Genomic DNA, 19,138 nt, shown 5'->3' with positions numbered 1-19,138 from the left:
TCCTTCTTTCCAAATAGTTGATGATTCTATGCTTCACTGCATTTTGACAGAAGACAAAAATATTTATTTTGGGGTTTAATATCTGTAATGCATTAGGATCATTTAAGGAAGGGGTTTAAGATTTATAATGTGCTTTATCTCTACTTGGCTCTGTTTTCCTGAATCCCTATGTCTTTATCATTTACCAACATTAGCAACTGCACAAAAAGGTTCGGTTGTTTTTTTAAATATACTCCAGGCTATTTCTCAGATGATGTAATCTCAGCCCCTAGAATTATCCTTACATCACAGAAGCTTTGTATCCACAGACGCTTACTATCAACACATCATTGATAATTCATGTATTTGCACATACTCAGAAGTAACTCTTTTCCATGCAAAGAAGGCTGAGACAACTCAGCTTCTCATGCCTGCTCCTTCTCATACAAATTAGTATTTCCTTTTCTTCCCAAGTCTTACTTTAATGTATTAACTATTGTTAAGTTATTGTGAACATTTAAAAATCCCATTCTTCCCAGGAAACCGTAAACGCAGTCAGTATATAGATACATTTGCTTCTTCATATTTACCTTGTAGTAGTTCCTCAGGTGGAGAAACTCCCAGCAAATAATGAAAAAATATAGCAGCACAACGAAGGTAAGGCATGATGCCTTTTCTAACACAATCCCACACAAGCCAGCCTGGAATATCCTGACTAAAACAACTGCAATACACAAAGGAGAAAGAGCTGCAGTAGTTCACAGGGCAAATCCTTCTAGCACTTTCACATTTTGGCTAACATTGGTAGAATGGCAGCTGTGTAGAAGCAACACTAATGTACCCCAAATTCTGTGAAACACAGCCACTAGTACCTAACTTCCAACTTCCCCTTTGCCTAAGGAATTAGTACTGATTTTACGTAGAACACTTACATTAAGCCTTCAAATTATCTCAACTTATATTTTTCAGAATTGTAAAAAGTAAATAGCCCATACATAGCTGTCCATCTCTAGGTAACTCAAGATAACCTGAATTAAACTGTGCAATACAGCATCGCACATAGAGCAATCAATTCTTACACTGGTTGTTTTTTATTACCAAAAGCCAGCAATTTTTTGAAATGGTAAAAGTTTTTCATTCAGTTGGATGTTTTGAATGCAATTCAAAAAAATGCGAAAAAACATACATAAATACTCTTCAGGAACAACAAAACCAACAGAATTAAAAAATTAATACCTCATACTTCATTATGGAAGTCAAAACAGTAACACTCAGATTGTTTAAAATAAAACTATACTAATCCCATTTTTGACAAAAAACTGGAATGATACTCATCTTGGTAATTATTCTTGTAGTTTGTGCAATATGAGCATTTAGTCTAAACTTTGTAGTAACTTTAACTTACTTACAGTGCCCCTGTTTTCTAAAAATTTTGAAGTTTGGTTAACTTCACATTTATGTGAACAGGATGTTCACACAAATGTTGACCAGGACCTGCTGAGGAACAACTTGTAAAGCTGTATTATAACATCATAGACCATTGCAAAATTATTATGCAGATTGTGTTTTTTAAGCACATATAGGTCAGAGTTAGAAGACGGCAATGCATACACAGAAATCAAAACACTAAAAGTTTCAGAGTCGGGTTGCCTAAACTTTGGCATTTAATTCTGCACCTAAGCGTCTCAGTATGGTGACCTATTTTCCAAAATACACAGCATCTATGATTCTAAGCTCATGCCTCAGAAAACTTACTCCTATTATTTAAATACCAGATTTTAAATATTTAGAAATTTAGACCTAAAACTTTTAGACAAGCGGGTAGCATTGTCAATCCTTAAGGAACATATCTTTGCAACTAGCCTTGGTGAACATAAATCAAAGTAGAATTTGCAGAGGGTGCATCCATATTTTCTAGTTTATTTCACACACAGATACTGACAGAGTCTGTAGCTATACCTATCAAAAAAGTCTGAAAAGATGGGGACTAATGCTCAAACAAATAAGCAACTGTGTTTAGCTTTACACTTCTCCCCCTTTCATAGTAGAACCATTTCTTTCTTTCTGGCTTCCATCTATAATTGAGATATCTAAAAAAACCCAATCAAAGCAAAGAAAAATAACTACAATAGTTAGTGGTTGTATTTCTCTCCAGAACAGATATAGGTATTTTTTCATCCTTAGACTAAGAATTTACTCTGTTGTCCACAAAAAGTAGCTATTTTAACTAAAAGTGTTCCTTTCACCAGTTTTCTTTTTTCCAGTGTTCAAGAGTACAGGAAGTAAGCACGAGGCATTATACTAACCCCCCATACAAAAAGGATAATTTTTTTCCTGTTTTCTGTGTTGTTCAGGTCAATCCCTGTGGATTGCCATCTTTCTAGGAAAACGCAATGCTATAACTGAACTGCTACTTACCCACTGGTGTACTGGCAAACCTCTCTACAGAAAGACTGTGCAGACCGTGCCTCCTCACTGTTGTCAGATGATTGAGCAGTAGGGGATTCTGCACATACAAAGATGAATCCCACTGTAAATGCGCTTAATTTTCTTTTTTTTCACATATACTGAGCTTTTTTTTTAAAATTGCATTACAGAAATATTTCCACTTTATTTTGCTTATTTCTTTTCTATTTGCTGTTTCTAACCTAACAAATATTCTTCTAAAACTGCATGCTATAACGAAAAATCAGGATTACCACATCATTGCTCATCCTCATGTAAAAACTGCCTCTTTCCCTCGAAGTTTTGAAGTTATTGTCCTACATAGATTAAGTTACAGGATTTTTTTTTAATTTTAAAATTCCCATCATGCTGAAGAAAAAGGAAGTAGCTAGGAAGCCTATAGGTTAATGGCAGTTTTTAACAGTAGTATGAAATACAGAGAAAAGTGAAATTCTATCCCATCAGTTGACAGGATTCCATATTTTAGCTCTGGGTATTTACTAGGTTGAAGGGTAAAGAAAAGTTTATTTCCCAAATCCATACTAACTGTCACTGTACAGCTCGGAGTGCTGTTACTGGGCAGAGTTTTGCTTCTCCTACGATGAGCGAAAAGGGTAAAGTTACCACTCCGGAATGACTGACTTGAACAAGTACTAATATATCAATAACTATTTTGTTTTCTTAGGCTAAGTGCACAGAAGTGAAATAATAAAATGCTCTGAAAATGATGTAGTGCTATTTATTTTTTACCAGAAAAGAGTTATTACTACCTAGCACCAAGTGTCATTTATTATGAGGAAGTTTATACCTGGAAGACACTAATGGTGTCCATCCATTATATCTAAGAAATTGTGTAAAAATGCCAGAATAATCCAACCCAAATACACCTCTACCTGTTGCTGAAGAGACGACAATTTGTGTTATGTGTGCCAGTGTTGTCAGATGGAAGAGGTAGAGGTGGTTATAGGCTGAACTAATTGATGAAGGTTGCAAGTCTACGGCATCCTCCCAGTATAAAGACGGAAAGGATAACACAACTCCCACCTACAGTGAAAGAGAAGGAGCAAATATTAAATATGGTAATAGCTACATGTGTAACAGAAATTATATTCTCACTATACATTTATGTTTCATTTCTGCAGTCAATTTAAATATGTTCACTTATCTTGCTAGTTTTAATTCACAAAGCGTAGCAAAAACTGATTAGAAAATATTAACCATTTGCACCGCTCTAGCATGCAGGAAACTCAGATATAGTTCCATTGTAATTGCCAGTTTCAAGCTAAACCAAGAAAGCTTGTCCAATTCCTAGAAAGCTCAATTTCTGGGGTTTGACATAAGACGAAGGACATTGAAAAAAGTGAGAAGTGAAACCAAGAATTAGTTAGAACGGCAACCAGGGCAAAACAGGTTTTATTTTGGTAGGTTTGGGTTTTTGTTTAGGTTTTGTTGGCTTTTTTGTTGTTTGGTTTTGTTTGGGTTTTTTAACAGTAGAAGAAACTATAATACAGATTTGTATTAAGAACAGAAAGGGGAAGCTAAGAAGAGTAAAGACAGTAATGAGAGTGAATGTGAAGGAATCAGAAGGTATAAAAGGCTTATTGAGACAAAGGGAAAGTGAGGAAAATAAGCTGAGTGGGTGCATTTCTCCAGGTTTTTTTGAGGTTTGATAGCAATGGAGGTGGTAAAAAGATGAGTGAGACTGCAAGCATGAAATTCACTAAGAGTGAGACTGCAAAGACTTGCAAGCTAGAACAGCAGAACTAAACATAAACACTTGTATATAGCAGACAATCGTTTGCTTGTATGCAGTGCTCACATATAATTTGACTCACATAAGTGAACAGATAATGCAGGACTATCTACACGGTAAAGTACACAAAAATCCATGCTAAAAAAAATACTAATATGAAGAATAAAATAAACCTGCTTACCAAAATGTGGAACATATCTACTTCTAAGAGGGATGGAGTGTCCTCCACTTTAAAGCTTGGTAGAAGAACTACAAAACAAAGGTATCAGTTATGCATATGATACATATTTTGTTCTTTTGGATTGAACTGCAATATCAGAATCTGATTTTAAAGCCTCTATAATTTCTGCATTTTCATCAAAAAAAGTCCAAGTCTCTGAACTAAGGAAGTATTTCATTAACTGCTTACCACTTATTTAATTGATTGTACACCTGTTTAGATATTTCCACATGCCAAACCAGCTCACAATTTTAATGACCATATCTTCAAAGTTCTGAGATAAAAATCTTTGATTTATTTCTCCAGCTTTAATAAAGCATACACAATGTTAAGGATGAAGTCCACAAATGAACTTAAGTGCTGCAACACTAGATTCCTCACAACCTAACCCAATACAAAAGCCTGTACCACACCTAAGAATCCTATCAAATAGAAGGCAAGTCAAAGAGTGGAATTCGCAAAGGCCGCCATGCTAACCTAATCGGTGAGAAACACGTAGCAATGTGTTTCAAACTAGCTCTCCCTGAGACCAAAATACCTCAAACTAGGCTGCAAGCAGCCTTTTGAAAGTACTTAAGAGATGAAGTCTCACAAATAAGAGAGAGGAATACCTGTTTTGTGGCTTTATGCACCTGTTTAGCACAGAATTTGAGTGATTTTGAACATTGCCTAAACATTGCCTAAATATTCCAGATCTGAGTATCTCCAGGCCTGGGTTATCTGTGACAGAGGATTTTTGAGGGAATTCAGTGATACAGGGCTGGGTTAACAGAATTATTGATGACTTAACTTCAAGCAATACTCCATGATTTCAGGCAACATTACATAAATAGAAGTTAGCACTGTTGTCAGTAGTCTAACCTTTGCTTCTATGCTGTGTTAAAGTGTGTGCCATTTTGCAATAGAAACTTCTGCAACACAAAAGGTAGTAAAGAAAAGGAATAGAATACCTCCTAGAAGACGAATTAGATGTTTCTGAATCAGGACCTGTGGTGATGTTGTTCTCTGAGCAGCTGCAAACTGCACTAATGCTTTAAGGCCACTGTGCTAGAGCGCAAGAGAAAATGGTTGGACAGGAAAAAAAGGAGAGATACAATAGTGAAATAAAGCTGTAAAAACATATCTACTTCTACAAACAGAAGACACATTGATAAGTGAATTTAGTATGAACTTCCATGTATAAGGAAAAACATTATTCTTCCAAAATGCTCTTTATGTTATCAATCTAAACATTGAGAGCTATCCCTCAACAGAGAATGATCTTGACGTTAGAAGTTTCAACAGTAAGGTTTTTATATATGTGCCCGTATTTTATATATATATAAACTTTTTTGTATAAAATGTATTGCATATCTTGCTTGCCCATACCTGTCTATTTTGTAGAGATCCAAATAAAGGCTTGCCCTCTGTTTCCAAGAGGTTTTCTTAAAATTAAACACAGAAAAAATTAAATTGCTTTGTTCTACAGGAACTAACATAACATTTCTGTTAGAATACACTTAGTCCAAGATTAATTTATTCTTACTATATGTACTTCTTTTTAAAGCTCAACTTTATTCTGATAGGAGAATTCTCTTAAAAAAAAAATAAAAATCTATCTTACATGGTGCTGAATGTTTCCCAGATAAATGGTTGTAACAAGCTTTTTAAAAACATTTGGTTTTCAGATCTTGCTAACTAGGGATTTAAAGGAACACTGTTTCATGTGAATGATGATAAGACATTCTACAGGTTTAGTTGTATTTTCCATTACCCTTATACAATGCTCAAAAACATCAAGGTATGTTTACAGGGATGCTATACAGCCATCTTACCCTAAGATTTACACTACTGCATTTGACTGTAGTTTAACAAAAATAATTTGAAAACAGAATTCCCAAGCTTGAATACAATTCAGCTTTCCTCCCCGAGTGCATTGGTTCTGGACGGATAATGAAGAGAAAATAAGCCAATAAAAATAAGAAACAAAATTAATTCAATTGAGTAAAAAAGTATCAATTTAAATGTTTTTGCGCTTTAGTCACTTTTCAGATATGAATCAGTATGCTTCAATATCTTGGAATTTTTTTTGTTAGAGATTTTTTGGTTCGGAGGTTTTTGGTTGTGGTGTCTTTTTTTTTTTTAATCATCTCTAACAAAAAAATGAAAGTGTTTTAACTTGGCACTTCCACACATCAGTTTAACACATAACGTGCAGTTGCTGAGGAAACAAGGGAAAAAATCAGATTTGTATTTTTAAGTGTCTGGCTTCGGGCAATAAAAGCAATTCATATCCCCTGGGGCAATGGTGCTTTGAACCTCCTCTAGAGACTCCACTAATGCAGGTAGCTAAGGTTCCTTGTCTAGACATCTTGGCTACATGCCCGTTAAATGGTTTTAATAATGCATCCTATGACTAGATTCAAAAGCAGCATACTAGAAGCTATGCAGTTCTGCTTTACAATTCCATGGAAGCCTGCTCTACTTGTAAACAAAAATGAATCCAAGGAAGTGGTGTGGCCTAGGACAGGTCAGACTGTCACAGTGGTCCCTCTGGTTTTATAATCTTGGCCTAGTAAGGCATCTGAGTTTTCTATTTCTGACATATGGCTTTGATATCACATCTGTGATAACAGGTACTTCATTTATACACTTGTTGGCAAACTAATCCCTGACAGCCACCGAGGTCTTTTTTTCAGATATCAAATGAAAACAATCTGCACAGCATTAAGTGCACTAATGTTAATAGAGCTGGGTGGCTTCCAGTCCTCTCCCGACCCATTTGAAAACGGACAAAATCCAACACTAAAAAGATGCAATCAGTTTTCCTGACTATTCCTGCCTTATCAGAATATTCCCAAGCCTCCTAAAAACTTTTTGAACTCTTGATACTCCAGTAGGGTCAAGTCCACTATAGGTTTAAGGTAGATAGACTACACTTGTACCTCAACAGCTTCATCAAGAAAAAATGGCATACTTGGCAAATCATATTTATGAAGATGTACAATTACATTCTCAATTCCTTCAGCATGCATTTCAGACTTATCTCTTGCCTCTCTCCCTGCCCGGAAGCCACTAGAGATTTATCTACAGCTTCATGTTTATTACACAAACTTTTTTGTGCGTATAGTACAGACATGAAATGAGACTGACTGCTAAAGAGGTACATTATCCCCCAAAATGCAATCATTTTTATGGCAATTATTTTGCCTTCAAAAAGAGATCATGCCAGAGAATGTTTGTTGGTTTGTTGGGGTTTTTTTCTACCAGGTATCTGCTTAGCAATTTCAGAATACAAAACACCATATTTCTTCTACAAATTCCAAGAGAATGCTTTGAGAAGAGAGACAAAAAGAAATAATAAGAGGGAGTACTATTTCACAGCTGTTAGATATTTAGCTGTGTAGGAGATGCCTGCAGGTCAATGATCTGTGGCAGCCTGCAGATATTCACTGAACATGCTTAATGTTACAATCGGTAACGTGGAACATGATCGCTCCCTGCTCTCTCAGATTAAACTCATGAATGTTTGCATTCCATACCTTATTTTATAAACTACCATCTAACTAAATCATCCTATTATTTATATTGTATTATGGATTATCACTCTATTAATACATATGCAATTACATATAATATACATTGTTACACTATTACATATTGCTTATTTATGTAGAACTATTATTATTATTTATACAATCAGATTGTATAAAATTATACAATCAAACTACTATAAGATTTTCAAGTAATGAGAAGGAATAAACCCAAATTACGCTTTACCTATACACTGGATGGTAAAAGCACATGTGCTCCAGGTCATCATAGGAATCCGGTAATCAGCTTCATTTGGAGCAACTTTTAGCCCAACTCTATAAATGGTGGTGGCAAAGAGAATAAGCATCTCCTTGATACTGCTTGAGTATTTGGCTCTGCAAAAGCAAGCCAAGATAATTACAGCCTGAATTATTAATAGTGCTTATTACTTACTGGTCAATCACTAACAAAGTCTAAGTTATTTATGAAAGAATTCCTGAGTACAAAGGCCCTTTGTCTGTACAGAGGAGAAAAAAAAAAATATTAGTTTCCAATAGTAAACAAGTACCTTGACATAATAGGCTCTACCAACTGAGAGATTAATAGCTGCCATGCTGGAAGGAGTCTATTTCTGTATACCATATTGTAATTCGCATTTAAATCAAAGTAAAATAAAATGAAAAAAACAAATGCGAGTAAGCAAGTGTAATTTTAAGTGCTGGTGTGAAAATATATCCCATCTCATAAGGCACTAAAAATGGAAAGACATTTTTAATATGTTTTAAAACACATTTTTTTCCATTTAAGCTCCTTTCAACTGACATTGGGTTAGTTTATGTAAATGCATTTACATGCAGAAAAGTGCCTAGGCAAAAACATGCACAATTTTAATGGCTTGTGTTTTTTCAAAGTCATACACAGAACTTCATAACAGAAATATAGGACATTCATATTAATTCTCCAGATCTCTACAGCCAAAACAATTGTACCACGAAGTCTGGAGTTTAGCCAGGCTCATCCTTAAACACTACATTGTTTCAGTACAAACTATAGAATCTTTCCCATGGAGATCAGTTATCAAGAATGAATGTGATTCACCTTTCTGATGACATACATATCTGCTATTTATAAAAATAAGTGCTTTGCATAACTATGATGTCAGTCAGAAGTAGCAGAAGTACAGTACTTCTAGTGTGATCTAAAAGGAAGGCAGCTGAGTACACTTGAAAAGTATCTATCCATTAATTCTGTTTTAGTGGGTGAGCGCTTTTGCCCACTGGAATAGAAACAGACAACACAGCCCTATTCCTTTGAGTAATGTATATTACATTATTGCATCCAAAACCAAGTGAAATTTATCCCTGAAACAGACACATAACAGGAAAATTTAGGCAGACAGACATTAAATAACTTGCCTAGTGATACAGGAAGTGACCCAAATCACTGGAATTGTGGATTAGAAGATTCCAGGCTCCTAGCTTTTTACCAAGAACATAAGAATTACCAGACTGAATTTGACTAAGAGGTCCATCTAGCCCCGTATAGATCTGATATTCAGTCAATGCTTAAGGAAAAGTGTAAGTAAGCCCATATTCAGACCAAACAAATAATATGCCTTTCCCTCAATACAAATCCTGAAGCATACCTAGGTTATTTTAGGGAGAATTAACATAATGCAGAGAGCACTTCCAGTAATACTTACGAGGATTGAACTCCAAAACTAAGGATGGAATGGAATTCCAAAGCAGAGTTCCCCATTCCCTTGTTGGCAAAAGCTGGAAGATTTTGTTTCTCTCCTTCCAGAAAAAAAAAATTAGGTCCACATCAAAAAGCAAAGAAGTTGTTACAGCTTTTACAGCAATCCAACAGAAGTAAGACTTCTTTTTATTTTAAACTGGTTTGAAAGTAATTGTAAACAGACCTCACCAGCCAGACTGTCTTCTAACCCACCTCCTTAAATAACATCTTCTACTATTCCCAGAAATATTGAGGATTAAAAGGAATGCTTTGCTAGTGAGGAAAAAGAACTTTCCTGCATTATAAGAGTGCAAGGAATATGTTGATTCTCTGTACCTTCTGTTTTCTAAACACTCAGACACGTTTTTATTTTGGCCCTTTTAATTTAATTTTTCTCTTTTTTACTACATCAGTCAATGCAAAAGTTTAATTAACTCCGAGTGTTAGTTGGTGGCTATCCTCTCCAAGTGTACAAAATTTTCTTCTACAGGGAAGATGGAAGGAATTTAACAGAAACCAGAAAATTGGTGAGGGCACTGTGAAATCAAGACATCAGCTCAGAAAGGGCCATGACTTTATCCCCAGCATTATTAGATACTGTCTTGATTGACAGCAAAATGTATTCTTTATTTGAAGTTTTCTGCTATTATTAGTTAAAACACATACTGGCCTATTAGATATGCCACAGAATAGCTTCAAAATTAAGGTAACAAACCTTTAGCATTTTTCACACTGTAGCCTGATATCCTGACTATGATAATCTCCAGCCACCTAGCCAGGGACAGAATTTGAGCTACTGCCTCTGCATCCTCACTGAAAACAGAAATAGAAAGCAGGTTTTACTTTAAGACTCAAAGAATCACCTTATCTTTAAAAAGAGAGGACACATTGAGATCAAAACACGTTAACTCAGTATTTGCACAGTTTTGCTGGTTTTGTAAATTTTGAGCAAACAGTACAAAATAAAGTGTTAGGCTAAATACTAGATCTAGGTACTTTCTCATTTGATATCAGCTCCTGCTAAAAATAGCCAATCCAAAAAAGCTTTTAAAAAATAAAAATAAAAAAACCCGACTGCCAAAACCAGTATGCTTGGCTGAATAGTCAATAAGGAGATATGCAGTCTTTCATCCAGACTTCATCCAGGTCAGCCCAAGTTTTACTTCCAAAAATTTGAAAGGCCAACCAGCCCCAAAGACATTTTAACTTTTTTTAATTAAAGTTTATGCAATTTGGTAATTCACCTGTTTATTTTTTGAGCCTGCAATGGAACAATAGGAATCACAGTATTGCACAGAGATTTGCAAAGCGGACAAAGATACTCTCCATTCTCCAAGTCAAATATCTGTTCAACATGCAGGCGTTGTCGAAAGTTCAGCTGCATGGCTTCAAAGTACCTACAATATTGAAAAGAAAATTACTAGAAAGCAGAATGGCTTGAATGTGACATGAAAACAAATGTTCAAGTAATTAAAAGTGTTATTATCTAGCAAATACCTATCCAAGCCAATAAACAAGTCTTTTCCTTTGATCTGTAACTCTTTTACGGGCTTGGATGTGAAAATAAACCAAACCTTTGAGCACACAGACGAACTCATGCAAAAATGCATGGTATACCATTGATGCAGAAATGATGACAACTTTTCCTTACTTTTAAGACCCTCCTAAATTTCATTAACATTTTTACAGGCAGGCAGTCCTTAAATTTTCTACTTTCCTCTCACATCATCTTCTACACAATGAAACGTTGTATCTAATATTTCTCCTATGCAACTTATTACAGTAAGTTTGAAACAGTGATTGTACATATTTTTGTTTAATTTTAGGAAAAACTACTGGTAACATCTCATGAATGAATAATCAGCTATTCATGGCAATGACTGAGCCTCATGACTAGACAATGAAACTGTAGCCTTCTTTTAACAGGAAGAGAGGATAATTTATATTACAATATCCACTTTAGCTAGGAAACTAAGAAATAACTATGATCTTTTTACAGGTTTCATTATAATTTTGTCCATTCAGTGGATGCAGTAAGTTTTCAAATTCCATTAATGTCTCAGTGGTATTATTAGGAACAGAGAGATCCAACATTCAAATCTTCTTGCCTGGATAGAAGCAACTAAATTGAGTACTAATGTTCAGACTGAGTTATGTATGATCTTAAGACAGATATGAAATTATCTAACTTCCACACTAAGGTAATAATTAGGTGGGGGTTTTAGGTTTGTTGTTTTGTTTAGGGTTTTTTTGCTTTAAATCATATATTTTAAGGGGAAAAAAACCCATTTATGCAATAAGAGAAAGTGTGCATGCAGGGGCATCTGCAGAAGTTCTAATGATTGCTGAATGTTTAGGAAAGTATTCTGTTACAATCAATGAAACATACGTTTATTTTCCCACATTCAAACAACTATGTTTTTTCAAGCAACTCCTCTTCCTCATACATGGCAACTACAAAGATGCTCCATTCATTTGAACTCGTACTGTTTTAGAGAGTGTTTTGCAGTATTTTTAGGCTGCACAGATACTCTAGAAAGGTGTGGCAGGCATCGTTTGGAGGAATATTAGTAAGTTAGAATGTCTGTTATATAATAAATAAAAGACTATACTCAAACCTTCTGTGCCATCCCGTATGAGAAGAGCCTGTTGTCCATTTTAATCCCATTTACCCACACAGCAAGTCATCTTTTCTTAAAAAGAGCAAGGGAACTGAGCTCCAATGTTGCACTACTTAGATCTACGCAGATGTAGATGGATCTGCCAAGAGCAGATGTATTATACTCAAGGAACATACTTCCATATCATTTTAAGTGTGTGCACCTATTTATTCTGTACTGATGTTTTATTGTAAAAAAAAAAAAAAAAATACACACACATATAGAAAAGTAAATAAGCACTAGAAGTTTAGTCAGATTTTTTAAAGTAAAATGGTACAAGTACAAACAACAAATCTCAAGAGATTGTTTGTATCATACAACAATATAAAGTAGCTTCCAATTGCATGACCCAACTCTCTTTATCTGTTGATAATACTTCAGAGGGATTATGTCTATTACTATTTCACACCATTTATCTTGTTTAGACTTGCCAGACCTACGTGGAATCAAATGCAAGAGAGCACTAGCTTTGCTTTCTGTAATGCTACAAATGTAGCTGCAACCAGGGCGACTATATTCTGCAAGCTAACTAACTTGGTCTTTTAATATTTCAGGTTGCACTCTAATCCAACACACCTGGTCTAAACTGTGGACTCCCCCAAACAATAGAAATCTAGTGAAGTATTTAACCACTGTATCAGTTCTTCCCTCTTACTTTTCATTAAGAGTTTGTTCACTGAAAGAAATATTGGTAGTTTTAACCATTCATATTCTATTCTAACACCAGATTCTCATCTAAAGACTCACTGGAGTAAGTCAGCTTCACCCTTTAAGCACTGACATGGTGACAGACTTTCAGAGTCAAAGTACTGTTGCTATAGAACGCTCACCTGGAAGATTCCTACTGGTTCTCATTGGACTGCTAAAAATAAACCTACCAGGTATAGTTTCTTATTCTTGAGCAATTTTACCCCATTGGTTTTATATGCATAAATTAGTAACTCCTTAGAGATTCTTCTTTGGGTCACAGAAGGCACTAAAAACTTTTGATGATGATTTTCTTTACCAGGTCAAAACTTCTCTTGCGCCATATTTCATTTTTAGATGAGTACAAATAGTTTTGACTCCTTAATTAAATATCCACTTACTGTACTGTGTTTTCAGTGTGCACTTAGATGTTCTGGAAAATAGATTAATAATAAAAAAACCCCACCAAACCCAAAAAAACATTAAAAGGCTGCAAAGACACATGCTTACTTCTGCCAGCAGGCTGCATGCATCACATGACCACAGCTTCCTGTGTGGGTCCCACAAGGTAAGTCAGGGTGCATGAAGAGAGGGTCTAGTGTATCTAGAAAGACACAGCAGAAAGAAATTATTGGAAGAACAATAACGTAACTTCCCATCAGTATGAACAGAGATGAACAACAGTATACACAGAACAAAAGCCTTCAGATTTTGTTTTCCCCCAGTTCACACAGTCCCATTAAAATCCCATTAGGCTAGCTTTTCCAGACCAATACTCCAGCAAAGTAATCACAAGACAGAGCCCACTGAAACTACTGATGGCTTTCCACTAAATATGAAGAAAAAGACAACAAAATCCGAAAGCAATAGTAAACTGGTTAAAAAAGAAAATAAAAAGGATTCTTCAGTACTGGACTATCTCTGTGGTTGGATTCACTATCACTCAAGTTTTTAATGTATTTGTTATTGTATTTTTAAATGAAAAAAAAATGAAACTACTAAAGACAAGACAGATTAGGCATTTCTCCAACAAATCCCGTATGTTTTCAAACCACTGACACGAACGGCACTGCTGAATAACAAAGTAAAAGCTATCTTTCATAAATCTTGCATAATTCTCAACAGCAAAAATGTTATGAGTATGTAATGGTGTCTTTGTGCTGCATATGCACTCAAAGTGAGATTCCATTTTCCCCTTAAAGATATGTAAATAATACTGACTGAACAACAGCAGTCCTCCAAATCTCATGTGGTGGACTGCTTATGATTTTTGAACAGATTCACCTGAATTTGACAAAATGAAAAAGGAAAAGAGGGGGAAGGGGAAAGGAAAAGAGGGGGAAGGGGAAAGGAAAAGAGGGGGAAGGGGAAAGGAAAAGAGGGGGAAGGGGAAAGGAAAAGAGGGGGAAGGGGAAAGGAAAAGAGGGGGAAGGGGAAAGGAAAAGAGGGGGAAGGGGAAAGGAAAAGAGGGGGAAGGGGAAAGGAAAAGAGGGGGAAGGGGAAAGGAAAAGAGGGGGAAGGGGAAAGGAAAAGAGGGGGAAGGGGAAAGGAAAAGAGGGGGAAGGGGAAAGGAAAAGAGGGGGAAGGGGAAAGGAAAAGAGGGGGAAGGGGAAAGGAAAAGAGGGGGAAGGGGAAAGGAAAAGAGGGGGAAGGGGAAAGGAAAAGAGGGGGAAGGGGAAAGGAAAAGAGGGGGAAGGGGAAAGGAAAAGAGGGGGAAGGGGAAAGGAAAAGAGGGGGAAGGGGAAAGGAAAAGAGGGGGAAGGGGAAAGGAAAAGAGGGGGAAGGGGAAAGGAAAAGAGGGGGAAGGGGAAAGGAAAGACACAAAAAACCCCTTAACACCCAAATTGCACTGAAAAAACAATTCTATTTAACAGAAGCTGAAGCTGCTCTAAATCAAATGGAGAATGAAATAAGAAAGGGAACCTTGGTATAACATTCATTTGCCACTATCTGCACTTCGGCTGTGGGAACAAGCATTTTTCCACTTATTTAGATCTTCAAAAAAAAAAAAAAAAAAGCTCTTGCAGGCTTACTTCTAACTGATGAGCTGCAGAGAACCATGCAGTAGAGAGTAAGTGCTATAAGTAATACCCAGAAGTGGCTTTAGGAAAAGGAACTTCATTCCCTTCTTTTTTCAATCATTTCAATAGCCCAACATATCACTGCAGAAAGCTTACAAGTGTATCTGACTACCAGAGCATAGGATTTAATTTGTACTTCAGAGTACCACAAAAGAAAGAAAGAAAAAAAGAAATTATGCAATTAGTACATGGCCTAGATAAAAATTCTATACAGCTGGCTCAAAATTGCCAGTATCAGTAGTTCACTGTTAAAAAGAAAAATGGATCAAACAGGATTCTGTAGGAGTCTGTCCCTAGGACTATTCAGTATTTGTTAATGACCCAGAAGAGGAAACACAAAACATCTTATTAAGTGAAACAACTTGGTAAAGGTTTGCAAGCATGATAGAGAACAGGTTAATACACTGGAGAAAGAAGAAACAATGCTGAACTTCCCTTTGCTTTAGAATTCTATTTGATAACATTCAAGAGTGTACTTCTAAACTGAAGCAGGAATAATGAACTGCACAAACGCAGAATTTAGAGCTATTTGCTAGACAGTAGTGTCATTTAAAAAATAGGACATAGGGTTCATTTTGCTTTATGAGCTGACCACAAATCAACAATACCTTGTTATAAAATAGAAAAAAAAACATATTTGAAAATAAGCAGGAATTTAAAATACAAGTTGTAACATCCTTGCCATGCAAAGGCAACAAACTAGAAAACATCTTGAAAGCACTTAGACCTCCAATCTTATTATCTTTCAACACTGTATCCTTATTCCTTATATATTACTTAGCTTGAATAAGCAGGATTTGAAAAAATGATTGACTCCGCTTTATAGTAAGACATGGGCAGATACATAGAGAATGTATATTGATTAATAAATATTTAATAGATAACAGCTATTTAAATTTTTATTTGTGTTAAAATAAATGTAATTCAATTTACAGGGAAAAAATTATCACTTTTAACTTTGTAGTGGTTTAAGCCCAGCCAGCAACTAAGCACCACACAGCCACTCGCTCACTCCCTGCCCGCTCCCACCTCAGTGGGATAGGGGAGAGAATCAGGGAGGGGGGAAAGTAAAACTTGTGGGTTGAGATAAAGACAGTTTAGTAGGACTGAAAAGGAAGGGAAAATACTACTACCAATGAAAAAAATACACAAAACAAGTGATGCACAATACCATTGCTCACCACCCGCTGAACGATGCCCAGCCAATCCCCAAGCCACAGTGCCCTCCCTGTCAACTCTCCCCAGTTTATATACTGGGCATGACATAATATGGTATGGAACACCCCTTTGGCTCCTTTACTGGGCATGATGTCATATGGCATGGAATACCCCTTTGGCCCCTTTGGGTCAGTTGTCCCAGCTGTGTCCCTTTGCAGTTTCTTGTGCACTCCCAGCCTCCGCTGGCAAGGCAGTATGAGAAGCTGAAACGTCCTTGACTTAGTGTAAACACTGCTTAGCAACAACTAAAACATCAGTGTGTTAGCAACATTATTCTCATCCTAAATCCAAAACGCAGCGCTATACCAGCTGCTAAGAAGAAAATTAACTTTATTCCAACTGAAACCAGGACAAACTTTTAATTACTATTTAATATTATAGTGTGCTTGAATCAAACTAGTAGTTTTATGATGAGATGTATATCCACCTTGGGGTGATTTCACCTAAACAACATTTGCTTAGGTTGGTATGAAAAGCAGGACAGAGCCAAAACTTCTAATACACATAAGAATAAATTAGCTTACTTTCTCCTTACCCATAAAACCAGTTATCCTGGTCAAAGAATTAAGGTGGCTTACCAAGTTCCTTTCCTGACAAGTCCATTTTTGACATTTCTTACTGCTTTATTGTCCATCCTTATTTTTTATATTATCTTATTAATCAACAATAATTACTATCATCCAACATGTTTCTTGGCATCCAGGCTGGACAGAATTTTTAGTACTTTCTCATTTCACTTCTAGTTTTTTTGGTGTTTTTAGACAAATACTTGTTTGCCCTTATTAGCCTTCTGAGATCTCAACTATCTTCTATGCATTTCAAAAAATAATTAAAGATTATACTGAAGACAATGGTTCTGATAGTACCTTCAATATTACTTTAATAATTGCCAAGGTGAATACACTGAAGTTATCCAGATATTGTTTCAACTTTTCTTATCCTATTCTGGACTGTATGTCTCTCGTTAAAATTAACAGCCATCAAGCATCTGATCTTGAATTGTTATTAAATTTTCTTTTTCAAAAAGAGAGCAAAAAAGTCAGCGAGTACTGAAGCTCTCCCTTTTCCTTCTATTTATTTTCTTTCTTTCCCTTAAGTAACTGGCAAGAATCTCTCTCATGTTTAATCAACAGTTACTTACAAAAAAATTCTGATTGGTCTTTGTGTTTCCTGCTACCAATATGCTATTATGCAACTCTAACTCTTGTGTTTGTATTATGCTCTTGTATTCTTTTGTTTGTTTGTTTTCATTCATCAGATGATATCATATGATCCTTGCTTACACTTTTCAATTTTTTTATGTTGCTGGTTCTATTACTTCCTGGACATGGCAAAAAAAACCCACCACCAAACCCTTCTGAGGCTGCCATATTGGCCTCTGATAACGTTAATGTATTTCCTCCGTACTGGGAAAGTTTGCTGCTGTACTTGAATAAACAGGAACTGTTAACATTCTTGGATTTTTTTTTCCAGAGTGACCACTCCTACCAAATCTCTAACTTTTATAAAATCTTCTTGTGAGATTAAAGCATTTTCTGATTTCCCAGGGACAAATCACAATCTTCACACACTTCTCATTTTTAAGTTTTAAAGCATGGATTTTAGAAGAATTTAAAAATTTTCACCTGCTTTTTAGTAAGTAGGGTAAGCCATTTAGCAATCCAACTGAATACAGGGTTTAATTAGGTTCAAAGGGTTTAAGCTTTAGGTACAGAACTGCTTGTAGTCTAAAAGAAGAAAAATTGCATACCCCCTGAGAGTTCAAGAATTCTGCTCCTATTCTGAGTTAAGGCAGTTGACTTCTGGACACAGGCAGATAACACCATGGCAGCACTTTCCAACTTTACTTCCTGCTCCTCCTGACAAAGAATACAGGTCAGAACTTCTTTCTCAGCAACAGATGGACCTCGTTTGGGACCCAAAGCAATTCTGGAGTAATCAATTGCTGAAGACATGCTGTAAGACCATAAGTGACACAGGTATAAGATAATCAGAAGGCTTTTTCTAAACAAACTATTCTTCCAGGCGTCTAAAAATGTCATACACTACTAACATTTCTGGTTTTATACCAAAGTGCTTTACAAAACCAAATAACAATAAACACCTCAATCCTCACTAAAATGCAGTATTCTTCAAAAATAAGAAGTGGAAGCCAGCTAAGACAGAATAACACAATGACATTGATTCAGACAGCAGAAAATTCAAGAAGCTGTATTCAATGTAGATTAAATAAATTTTAATCTTACAGACACACTAAAACTGTTTACCATTCTTGAAGAAAACATACTGAAAATGAATGCCACTACCTTAATTCAGTGCTTTGTGACACAGTAAGTTTCCATATTTTTTTAAATATTCCATATTCCAGACTCCAACAATAATTTACAGAACAAGATTTATCAAAGATCAAAGCACACAGAAGTGATCTGTACTTTTCCAGCAGATATCTCTATTTTCCTGATTAGTTTTGTGCAACCCCAATTAGACCAAAATTGTGAGCTGTATTAGGCATACTATATTGTTGAAGCATCTCTAGAACAGGAGCAATCCATACCAACAAAATTATAACCAATACAAACCAAACATCTTCAGTATGAAATTAAATTTTAAAAACTAATGAACAGAAATATCAGCAACTTGAGCTACATGAAGCATATTTTCTTCACTGCAACTTAACCTTAAGGCATATTGGCTTTCAGATTCTTTCCAAATTAAATACTGAAATTTTCATATAAGGTAGACAGTCACCTCCAAAATCACAGTGTTGTGAACTCAGCAGCTTTCTAATGACATTTTTTCAAATGTTAAGCAATATAAGTATCCACCCTTTGAAGAAATAATTAAT

The 19,138-nt window shown here is 35.7% G+C and overlaps 1 protein-coding gene across 5 annotated transcripts in view; it reads right to left on the bottom strand.

The window, feature by feature from the left end:
• Positions 1–19,138, bottom strand: part of UBR1 (ubiquitin protein ligase E3 component n-recognin 1) — a 74,817-nt gene that overhangs the window by 7,519 nt on the left and 48,160 nt on the right. For all 5 annotated transcript variants that reach the window (XM_075030617.1, XM_075030619.1, XM_075030618.1 and 2 more), the window contains 12 exons: positions 18,044–18,249; positions 13,505–13,598; positions 10,892–11,044; positions 10,363–10,460; positions 9,613–9,706; positions 8,157–8,305; positions 5,766–5,821; positions 5,348–5,444; positions 4,359–4,426; positions 3,318–3,468; positions 2,398–2,485; positions 570–703 (listed from right to left, as the gene is read on the bottom strand). In XM_075030617.1, the coding sequence (XP_074886718.1) occupies positions 570–703; positions 2,398–2,485; positions 3,318–3,468; positions 4,359–4,426; positions 5,348–5,444; positions 5,766–5,821; positions 8,157–8,305; positions 9,613–9,706; positions 10,363–10,460; positions 10,892–11,044; positions 13,505–13,598; positions 18,044–18,249 (1,388 nt within the window). The remainder of the gene's footprint in view (positions 1–569; positions 704–2,397; positions 2,486–3,317; positions 3,469–4,358; positions 4,427–5,347; positions 5,445–5,765; positions 5,822–8,156; positions 8,306–9,612; positions 9,707–10,362; positions 10,461–10,891; positions 11,045–13,504; positions 13,599–18,043; positions 18,250–19,138) is intronic.

This window comes from Buteo buteo, chromosome 6, assembly GCF_964188355.1.
Source record: "Buteo buteo chromosome 6, bButBut1.hap1.1, whole genome shotgun sequence".
Lineage (NCBI taxonomy): Eukaryota > Metazoa > Chordata > Aves > Accipitriformes > Accipitridae > Buteo > Buteo buteo.
The sequence above is the reverse complement of the archived record's forward strand: the minus strand, read 5'-3'. Positions and strand labels throughout refer to the sequence as shown.